Source organism: Mandrillus leucophaeus, unplaced genomic scaffold (assembly GCF_000951045.1).
Source record: "Mandrillus leucophaeus isolate KB7577 unplaced genomic scaffold, Mleu.le_1.0 Scaffold146, whole genome shotgun sequence".
Taxonomy (NCBI): Eukaryota; Metazoa; Chordata; class Mammalia; order Primates; family Cercopithecidae; genus Mandrillus; species Mandrillus leucophaeus.
In genome coordinates this window covers 3,867,893-3,879,473 of record NW_012101432.1, presented here as the reverse complement: position 1 = coordinate 3,879,473, position 11,581 = coordinate 3,867,893, and the positions used below count along the sequence as shown (strand labels likewise).

General features: G+C 35.9%; 1 protein-coding gene across 2 annotated transcripts; it reads left to right on the top strand.

The window, feature by feature from the left end:
- Window positions 1-6,938: 6,938 nt before the first annotated feature.
- On the top strand, window positions 6,939-8,309 carry LOC105535443 (selenide, water dikinase 1-like). Of its 2 annotated transcripts, XM_011974553.1 has the most exons (2): window positions 6,939-7,880; window positions 8,088-8,309. In XM_011974553.1, the coding sequence occupies exons 1-2, from the start codon at window positions 7,131-7,133 to the stop codon at window positions 8,307-8,309; spliced, it is 972 nt and encodes a 323-aa protein (XP_011829943.1). In that variant the 5' UTR covers window positions 6,939-7,130. The 2 variants fall into 2 exon arrangements, with proteins under 2 accessions (XP_011829943.1, XP_011829942.1); XM_011974552.1 differs by having other exon boundaries at window positions 6,939-8,309.
- The last annotated feature ends 3,272 nt before the right edge of the window (window positions 8,310-11,581 follow it).

The following is an 11,581-nucleotide window of genomic DNA, read 5'->3' as shown; positions in this document are numbered from 1 at the left end:
GTACTTCCCTTCCACACACATTTCAACTTATGATGTTACAATGTAAATTTTTAAATATTATGTATCCATTAACAAATTATTGTATAGTTTCAAAAATACATTTGTCTTTTCACTCGTTTACTAGAGTTGAAAGTAGTTTATGCACAATTACAATATTGCAGAATTCTGAATTTAACTATACTTTTTTTGCTAATGAGCTTTGTACTTTCATGGTTTTACATTTTTAATTAGCATCCTTTTCTTTCCAGCTTGAAGAACTTCCTTTATTACTTTTATCCTTTTTTTTTTTTTTTCAGAGATGGTGTCTCACTCTGTTGCCCAGACTGGAGTACAGTGGCATGATCTCAGCTCACTGCAATCTCCGCCTCCCAGATTCAAGCAGTTCTCTTGCCTCAGTCTCCTGAGTAGCTAGGATTACAGGCATCTGCCACCACCCCGGATAAAGTTTTTTGTATTTTTAGTAGAGACAGGGTTTCACTATGTTGCCAGGTTGGTCTCAAACTCCTGACCTCAAGTGATCCACCCACCTCAGCATCCCAAAGTGCTGGGATTACAGGCATGAGCCACCACACCTGGTCAATTTTTTTCCTATTATTTTTGAGACAGTCTTACTCTGTTGCCAATGTGAAGTGCAGTGGCATGACCACAGCTCATTGTAGCCTTGATCTCCCAAGCTCAAGTGATCCTCCTACCTCAGACTCCCAATGTGCTAGGGCTACAGGCATGAGCCACTGTACCTGGCATCTTTATTATTTCTTGTAAATCAAGTCTAGTGGTATTGAATGCCTCCAGTTTTTGTTTGTTTGGTGAAGTCTTTATCTCTCTTCCGTTTCTGAAGAACAACTTTGCCAGATAAAGTATTCTTGGTTGACAGTTTTTTCCCCCCCATTCAGCACTTTGAATATATCGTTCTACTCTGTCCTGGCCTGCAAAGCTTCTGCTGAGAAATTGTCTGATAGTCTTATGGTACTTCCCTTGTATGTGATGTGAGTCAATTTTTTCTTCCTGATTTCAAAATTTTTTCTATCTTTGTCTTTTTGACAACTTAATTATACTGTGTCTCAGTGTATTCCTTTTCTGGTTCAAACTATTTGGGGATTTTTGCACCTTAAAAATCTAGATGTCCATTTCTCTCCCCAAATTTGGGGAGTTTTCAGCCATTTCTGGACTCTCTTTTGTTGTCTATTGGTCTATCTATTTGTCCGTTTTTTCAACACCACCACACTATCTGGAATACTATAGCTGTATAGTAAGTCTTGAAATTGAGTAGTGTCAGTCCTTTAACTTTGTTCTTCTCCTTCAATATTGAGTTGACTGTTTGAGGCTTTTGCCTCTCCATATAAACTTTAGAATGAGTTTGCTGATATTCATAAAATAACTTGCTGAGATTTTGATTGGGATTGCATTAAACCTATAGATCAAGTTGAAAAGAATTGATATATTGATAATATTGAGTCTTTCTATTCATGAGCATGAAATGTCTCTCCATTTTTTAAGTTCTTTTTTTAGTATCTACCAGAGTTTAAAGTTTTCTTCATATAAATCTTATACCTATTTTGTTAGATTTATACTTAACTACCTCATTTTGTGGCATGCTGATATACATGGCAATGTGGTTTTAATTTCAAATTCCTCTTGTTCATTGCTAGTATATAAGAAAGCAATTGACTTTTGTATATTAACTTTGTATTTTGCAAGCTTTCTATAATCATTTATTAGTTCCAGAAGTTTTTGTTGTTGACTCTCAGATTTTTTATGTAAGAAATCATGTTATCTTCAAACAAAGAAAATTTTATTTGTTTAATCCCAATCTTTATAACATTTATTTATTTTCTTTTCTTGTTTAATTGTATTAGCAAGGACTGCCAGTACAATGTTGAAAAGCACTGATTGAAGAGAACATGCTTGCCTTATTCCCAATCTTAGTCACCATTAAGTATAATGTTAGATATAGGTTTTTGTAGCTATTCTTTACCAAGCTGAGGAAATTTCCACTTTATTCCTAGTTTGCTGAGAATTTTTATAATGAATGGGGGTTAGATTTTTATCAAATGCTTCTTCTGAACCTATTAATATGATCATGTGATTTTTTTTCTTTTTCTTTTTGATGTGATAAATTACATTAATTGGTTTTCAAATGTTAAATCAGCCTTGCATACATGGGATAAATTCCACTTGGTTATGTTGTATATTTCTTTTTTTTAATTATTGAATTCAATTTGCTAATATTTTTTTGAGGAGTTTTGCATTTATAAATTCATGAGAGGTACTGGTCTGCAGTTTTCCTTTCTTGTAATGTCTGTGTGATTTTTGTCTTAGGGTAATGCTGGTCTCATAGAAAGAGTATTCCCTCTGTTTCTCTCCTTAGGAAGGGATTGCAGAAAATTGGTGTAATTTCCTTCTTAAATATTTGGCAGAATTCACCAGTGAACACATCTGTCATGGTAGGTTCATGACAGATAAGTCATTTCTCTTTTTTAGAATATTATTATTGATATAACTTCTTTAATAGCTATAGACTAGATTGTCTATTTCTTCATGTTTGGGTTTTGAAAACTTGTGTCTTTCAATAGATGGGTCTGTTTCATCTAGGTTATCAATTTTGTAGGTATAGAGTTGATCATAATATTTATTTATTATCATTTTAATTATCATTTTAATGTCTATGAGGTCTGTAATGATGTTTCTTCTTTCATTTTTGATACTAATATTTGTGTCTTCCTTCTTTTATTAGCCTGGCTAGAGGCTTATCAATTGTACTGATCTTTTAAAAAAATCCAGCTTCTGACCTTTTGCTTCTGGCTTTGATGGTTTTTCTCTGTTGATTTCGTGGGTTTTAAATTTCACTGGCTTCTGCACTTGTGTTTTACTATTTCTGCTTACTTTGCATTTAGTTTTCTATTCTTTTCCTAGTTTCCTAAGGTGGAGGCTTCGATTATTGAACCTTTCCTTTTTCTAATATATGCTTTCAATGCTATAAACTTCCTTCTAAGCACTGCTTTCACTTCATTCCCCAAATTGTGATAAATTGTATTTTCATTTTCATTTAGTTCAAAATATCTTTAAAATTCTCTTGAAATTTTTTCTTTGGCCATGTGTTATTTAGAAACATGTTGCTTAATCTCCAAGTATTTTGGGATTTCCCAGCTACCTTTTTGTTATCAATTTCTAGTTTAATTCCACTGTGGTCTGAGGGCAGACATTTTTTAATTTCTGTAATTTTAAATTTCTTAAGGTGTGTTTTCAATGGCCCAGAATTTTATCTATCTTGATAAATGTTCCATGTGAATTTAAGAAAAATGTGTAAACTGTTGTTGTTGGATGTAGTAGTCTATAGATGTCAATTATATACAGTTGACTGATGGGGCTGTTGAGTTAAACTATGTCCTTATTGATTTTCTGCCTTCTGGATCTGTTCATTTCTGACAGAGTGTTAAAGTCTGTAAGTGCAAGAGTGAATTCATCTATTTTTCCTTGCAGTTCTATCAGTTTTTGTCTCACATATTTTGACAATCTGTTGTCATATACGTTAAAGTTTTTATATCTCCTTGCAGAACTGACCTCTTTATCATTATACAATGCCCCTCTTTATCCCTGATAACTTTCCTTGCTCTGAAGTCTGCTCTGTCTGAAATTAATATAGCTACTTTTACTTTTTAAATTAATATCAGCATGGTATATTTATCTTCCTTCTTTTATTTGTAATCTATATATCTCTTTGTATTTAAAGTGGAATTCTTGCAGACAACGTGTAGTTAGGTCTTTTTTTAAAAATCTACTTGTCAATCTCTGCCATTTAATTGATTTATTTGGACTATTGACACTTAAAGTGATTATTAATATAGTTTGATTAATACCTACGATATTTTTACTTTTTTCTATCTGTTGCCATTTTTCTTTGTTTTTATTTTTGTCTTCACAGTTTTTCTGCCTTTTGTTGTTTTAATTTAGCATGTTATATAATTCCATCTTCTCTCCTTTCTTAGCATATTATTCATGCTTCGTCATGCTTCTTTTTTTTTCTCTTTTAGTGGTTGTCTTAAAGTGTGCAATATACATTCACAACAAATCTAAGCCCACTTTAAAAAAACACTACACAACTTCAGCATCATGCAATTTCTTTTTTTTTTCTTACTGTTTTTTGAAACAGGGTCTTGCTCTGTCACAAGTTCTTTGTAATAACAGGATATTTCCAATTCTTCCCTTCTCTCCCTTGCCTCATTGCTGTCATTCATTTTACTTATATGTAAACATATATATATCTATAAAATTGAATACATTGTTGACATTATTTTGAACAAATTTTTGTGTTAGATTAATTAAGAATAAGTAAAATGAAAGTTTCTATTTTACTTTCACTTACACATCCCCCCATGCTGTTCCTTTCTTTATGTCGATTTAAATTTCTGACCTATATAATTTTTCTTCTCTCTAAATAACTTTTCTTAACATTTCTTGCAAGGCAGGTATATTTGCAGCAAATGTCCTCATTTTTGTTTCGCTGAGAAATTATTGATTTTTCTTTCAGTTTTGGGAATAATTTTATAGGGTACAAAATTCAGGGTTGATGGTTTTTTTATTTAACTCTTTGAATGTTTCACTCCGCTCTCTTCTTGCTTGTATACTTTCCGGGGAGATAGATACAATTCTTAGCTTTGCTCCTCTCTAGGTAAGGTGTTTTTCCTCTTTGGCTTCTTTCAAAAATTTTAAAAAACCTTTGATTCTCTGAAATTTGAATATAAAATGCCCAGATTTTGTTTGGCAATTATTCTGCTTAATGTTTTCTGTGATTCCTGGATCTATGGTTTGGCATCTGACATTAATCTAAAGAAACTCTCAGTCATTATTGCTTCCAGTATTTCTTCTGTTCCTTTTCTTTTTCTTCTCCATCTGGTATTTGCATTAAACAAATGGTATACCTTGTTTTAGTTGTCCTACAGTCCTTGGATATTCTGTTCTGTTTTTTCAGTCTCTTTTCTCTTTGCTTTTCTGTTTTGGGAGTTTCTGTTGTCATGTGTCTTCAAGTTCACAGATTATTTCCTCAGGAATATCCAGTCTACTAATAAGCCCATGAAAAGCATTTTTCATTTCTGTTACAGTATTTTTTTTATCTCTAGTACATCTTTTTACTCTTTCTTAGAATTTCCATCTCTCTGCTTACCTTATTTACCTGTTTTTGTACGTTGTCTCCTTTATCCATTAAAGCTCTTAGCATACTAGTAATTATTTGTTTTAATTCCTGGTTAAATATCAACATTTCTGATGTATCTAACTCTGGTTCTGATGCTTGTCAGTCTCTTCAAACCATACTTGTTGCCTTTTTGGATACCTTATAATTTTTCTGTTAAAAAGTAGACATGATATGTGAGGTAAAATGATATACAGGGTAAATAGGTCTTTGATAATGTGGTAGTAAGGCAAAGTTGTTTTCTATATTCCCATGATTAGTTATCAGTCTTTTAGGGTGCCTGTGCCCCTGAACTATGAGCTTTATCAGTGCTTCTCAGTTTTCTCCCTTCTCCCTGTGAGACAGGATGGGTAAAAAAAGTTGGAGTTGGGTATTTCTCCTTTTCCATGTGGAAAACTGGAGTTGGGCATTTCTCTTCCCCTTGGTGGTTAAGGCTCTGATTAAACCCCAACACATTCGGGTCTGATGAAATAGTTTCTCCTGAGGACAGGCCTTGTTAAGAATAGAATATGGAGGTTTCCGTTTGTGGGTGTCTATTCTAGTAAATTGTGATTCTCTGTGTTCCCCTGCTGGTCTTTCCAATTTTGAAGTTTTCCCTGTGTCCTCACTCCTCTTACAGATACAAGAAGAGTTGTTGGTTTTTTAGAATCTTCAGCTTTTTACTTCTTTTGCTTACTTTAACAAGAATAATAATACCAAGTGTCAGCAAGTGTCAGTGAAAGTAAAAAATGATGCAACCACTTTAGACAAACAATTTCACAGTTTCTTATAAAGTTGAACATACACTTATCAAAGAACCCATCAATTTCACTTTTAGGTACTTACCCAAGAAAAATGAAACCTATGTTCTCACAAAGACCAGTGCATAAATGTTCATAGTAGCTTTATTCATAATAACCAAAAGTTGTGAGCAGCCTAAATGTAACCTACTGACACATGCAACACAAATGAATCTGAAAACATGATGCAGTGTGAAAGAAGTCAGACACAAAAGAGTACATACTTTGTAATTGAATTTATATCAAATTCTACAACAAACAAAATTAATCTACTGCGGTGTAAAGTAGATCAGTGTTTTCCTAGGGTCTGTAGGGGAGGGGGTTGACTGCAAAGGGACATGAAGAAACTTTCTGGGTGATGTGGATGTTCCATATCCTGATTGTGGTGATGGTAGTTCCACAGACATACACATTTGTCAAACTTATCTAAATGTATGCTTAAAATGGATGCATTTTATTCATGTAAATTATACCTTGATAAAGTTGATTTTTTAAAAAAGTAAGTTCTCATGGTAACTGAGAAACTATGACAATAATCTAATTATCCAAACCACTGTGATATACTCAAGTCTAACATACCTATGATAAATTAACCCCTTATGCTTGAGGAAGGCATTTAAGTACCTAGCTTCCCTTATTAATGATCTGAAATACCTTCCTACAATGCCATCAGGAAAATAAATATAAATTCTTCTATTCCTTGGTGTATTTGAAAGTAGTAGCATTTATTAAGTCTGAAAGAGAAATGAATGTAAAGCATTTAAAAATTACTTTCTTTATGTTTTAAATATGCTGCATTATGTTGAATGGCCTTTAAACACAAAACCCAGCACATGAGAAGTTCCAAAGTGTCATCTAGGTCTTCACTTCTGGGTCTGCTTTCAGTTGTTACAGAAAATTGTCTACATTTGGGGAGCGCGGCGGCTTGGCGAGCCCCCTCGGTGACCAAGCTCCGGGCCCCAGCCGCCGCTGGGCGCGGCATTTTTATTCAAGCGACGCTAAGGGAGCCCGGCTGCGCCCGGTGCATTGTGGGAGAAGCCCGCGGCCTGTTTTCAGGAGGAGGCGGAGGGCGCAAAGCGAGCTGGTGGATCCATAAAGAATTCTGCCAACCCGCAGAGGGAGGGGAGGGGCTGAGCTGTGAGGCGAGCGGGGACCCAAGAACTATGTGTACACGGGAGTCCTTCAACCCAGAAAGTTACGAATTGGACAGGAGCTTCTGGCTAACCAGATTCACTGAAATGAAGGGCACAGGCTGGAAAGTGTCCCAAGATGTCCTACAAAAATTGCTGAAATCTTTACAGGTGAACCATTTCCAAGAAGATAAGCAGTTTCTGGGAGCCGTTATGCCAAGGCTTGACATTAGAATGGACACTTGTGTCATTTCTTTGAGGCACGGTGGGCGTTCCTTGGTTCAAACCACAGATTACATTTACCCGATCGTAGAAGACCCTTACATGACGGGCAGGATAGCAAGTGCCAGTGTCCTCAGTGACTTCTATGCAGTGGGGGTCATGGAATGTGACAATATGCTGATGCTCCTTGGAGTCAGTAATAAAATGACTGACAGGGAAGGGGATAAAGTGATGCCTCTGATTAACCAAGGTTTTAAAGATGCAGCTGAAGAAACAGGAACATCTGTAACCAGCGGCCAAACAGTACTAAACCCCTGGATTGTCCTGGGAGGAGTCGCTACCACTGTCTGCCAGCCCAGTGAATTTATCATGCCAGACAATGCAGTGCCAGGAGATGTGCTGGTGTTGACAAAACCCCTGGGGACACAGGTGGCAGTGGCTGTGCACCAGTGGCTGGATATTCCTGAGAAATGGAATAAGATTAAACTAGTGTTCACTCAAGAAGATATAGAGCTGGCCTACCAGGAGGCCATGATGAACATGGCGAGGCTCAACAGGACAGCTGCAGGACTCATGCACACGTTCAATGCCCACGCGGCCACTGACATCACGGGCTTTGGGATTTGGGGCCACACGCAGAACCTGGCCAAGCAGCAGAGGAACGAAGTGTCGTTTGTAATTCACAACCTCCCAGTGCTTGCCAAGATGGCCGTGGTGAGCAAGGCATGCGGAAACATGTTCGGCCTCATGCATGGGACCTGCCCAGAGACCACAGGCAGCCTTCTGATCTGTTTACCACGTCAGCAAGCAGCTCGGTTCTGTGCAGAGATAAAGTCCCCCAAATATGGTGAAGGCCACCAAGCATGGATTATTGGGATTGTAGAGAAGGGCAACTGCACAGCCAGAATCATAGACAAACCCGGGATCATCGAGGTCACACCACAAGTGGCCCCTCAAAATGTGAATCCCACATCCGGGGCCACCTCTTAATCTAGACAGAAATAGCTGTTTGGTTTTGTTTTTAAATAGATCTATTTCCTTTATCATCACTTCAATTAAAGACTATAAACAACAGAAATCTCATTGTGTCTACATATCAGGTGACCTTAGGTCGGTTTGTAAGTGGATACAATTAATAAAATAAAATCCATTGCTTTTTTTTCCTGTTACATTAAGTGAAGATGCACCTAATCTTGAGGCAGCTTCTGAGTTGAGAATTATATTGTTATCCAATACTGTTCATTCATTTTGAATCTTTAGACACTTACCTCTTGCCGCATAGGCTCTTTTTAAAGTTGCTTTCACATAGCACAGACATTACCAGTAGTCGTGTCAAATAGCAGTTGGTATATAGATCCCATTTGATGTATATTTATCATAAGTCTGATTTTTTTTTTTTTTTTAGCATCTTGAATGGTTTTCTGGAGAGACAGCATTGGTAAGTGGCATATGACGGTATCCCAGTTATAAAAGGGTTGCATGATTTCTTTGAATATTTGATTTGGAAAAGCCTAGTCTTATCTCTCAAGAGCATCTTGGACCCAGAACATTCTCCCATAGTGCATTCAGTAGTGCATTCAGTTCAACATGGCAAGTGCTTCACTGCTTGGAGAACACTTTGAAGAGACAAAAAAGAAATCTTATTTCTTTTCTTGTAGATTTCCTGATATTTACAGTAACATCACTAGCTGTTTTCTTTATCGATAGCAAAAAAGGATACTTTTTGCAGTGTAATTAGATGTTCTATAGTGCTACAAGGAATTGCCTTCCGAAAGGAGGTTCATGTATAATACTCATTTACAATTCAATATACAATTACACAAATAATTTTAAAATATAATCAATAATAAAGACTGTTCTGTGGATGGTAGTGTTTAATACATTTTCTATTTTGTACAGTGATTTCAGGCCTTTTGTTTTCTTGAAATCAGCAGATAGTTAGCCTAATTCTTAGCATTATTTTGTCCTTTGCACCAGTAATTTTTTGTGCACACTTTTTCTGATCTGTGTTAAAAACCTGCATTGCCAACATTGCAGCTCCAACTTAAACTTGTTATTCAAATAATTATTTAATTTTTAAATTGCTCTTGTATAAGCAGATGACCCTTTTAGTATTATTTTAGAAGCATTGTGAGGGTTTTGCCTAAAATACAATTTATTGGGAAAAACTAGATTTTAGTTTCATAAAACTTTTAAGTCTTTCATGGGACCTATATTTTCCTGAATTAATGTAATTCTAGAATAAATAGGCAATCTTGAAAGGTGTTACCTGTGTTTCGTAAAGCGGAGGCTTCCTTATATTTTAACCTACTAAGCAATTGAGGGATTCCTGTCATTAAGCACAAGGGCAGTGGATCCTCAAGTGCCTGTCTTCATCAGAGAAAAAACAGCACATTCTGCGCGTTTCTGGTGCTTCCTGCTCACAGGCACCAAAGCCACACATGTAAACTGACTTCTTGCCAAAGGAAATGACCCCCTGGGAAGAGGGAGCTCCTGGAAGAGGCTTTAACTCAGACGTGCCCTCCTCCAGGAACCAGCGGGCAGGGCAGCCTTTATGCATGTGTGACTGTACCTTCAGCCAAAAGCATGGTGTGCAGCATGGAAGAGCCTTCTATGGAACTGAAATTGATTGGACATTTTATGGGAATTGATACAGATGTTGGTCCTCAAAAGCTACAAACCAGTGGTCTGCAAAATAAAATGTGTTGGAAACCTCTGAGTAAGAGAAAAAAAAAAAGAAAGAAAATTGCCTATATTTTTTATTTCACAGTTTATGAAACTGTACACATTCTATTCACAATTTTGTGGGGGTAAAACATATGAGCCCAATAAGAATGACTTTTACTTAAATAATAAAGGATTCATTGAAAATTATTAACAATAACATATAATATTTTGATACTACACAAGAAAAAGAACAACCCAGCAATTAAAACATACTCTTGGGTTTTAAATATTAGCCTCAAAAGATAAGATATTGTTACCATCTTATGCAAACAAATCTTATCATTTCCTTGGACATATCCTGAGTAGAATACAAACCCTTATGGTACCATCTAATAGGGTTTAAGATTTTAACACCAAAATATATTCTTTGTTCATTAAAATTTTATAACAAAACAACATTCTTTTCAAAAGGATTCAATCATAAACAGGAAAGGAGACAGGCTGGGAAACATGGTGAAAACCCATCTCTACAAAAAATACAAAAATTAGCTGGGTGTAGTGGCACACACCTGTATTCCCAGTGACTTGGGAGGCTGACGGGGGAGGATCACCTGAGCCCAGGAGGTCAAGACTGCAGTGAGCTGTGATTGTGCAACTACACTCCAGTCTGGGTGACAGTGAAACTCTGTCACAAAAAAAACAAAAAAAAAGAAGAAGAAGAGGAAGAAAAAAGAAGAAAAATAAAGAAGAAGGAAGAAAGAGAAGAAGGAGAACCGAAAGAGGAGAAAAATCTCACCCAGAATGTCAGTTTTGGGATTATGTTCCAGTGACCTGAATCTGTATATTCATCAGCAGAGACGTGACTCCCACGGTTTGTTTTGCAGATAGCTGTAAAGTAATTACACAAATTGCACCAAGTTCTTTCCAGATGAACTGAACACTTAGAACTAGAAAGTGTTGCCAATTTGATCAGAAATTAGATGTGATTCTGAGATTTCAAGAAAATTGCAGAAATATGATTTTTGAGATTTTGAGAAAATAATTCTTCTCTTCTTCAAGCCGTACAATGGGATCTATAGACAAAGCAAACTCTTCCATCCATACGGAAGAATGTTATCTCTAAGACTTTTGAATATCTATGTTTGAATTATATATAATCAGGAAACTCAGGGCTTATCTTCCTTCAAAACTCCTCCACTAAAATAGAATGATTTACTGGAAAGTTACTTGCCATATTCCGCATCTTCAAAGACAAGATCTCCTTTATTTCTCTACCACAAATTGTTCTTTAGAATTTTTCATTGTATCAATATAAATTGATGCCAGTCATCACTACACGAAAGATCAAACTGCAACCTCTGCAGAAGTCCAAGGAACAGGATTCCCACAGGGAGAGACAGATATGCTAATGTGCTCTTCAGTGACTGACGGACTGTGTTGTCTGTTTTTAAAAAAAAAAAAAGTACTATAATTGAACAAGCCCCCAGAGCATTAAAAAAAACTGCAAAAGTAAATATAAGGAGAGTAACTAACAAATTTAAAAATATATAATCAATAAAGATTGGTGAATATGGTAACATAAATAGATAAAACTA

What these genes read in the sequence shown, in the direction of transcription:
- LOC105535443 (XM_011974552.1), top strand. Translation starts at nt 7,131, where the DNA reads ATGTGTACACGGGAGTCCTTCAACCCAGAAAGTTACGAATTGGACAGG.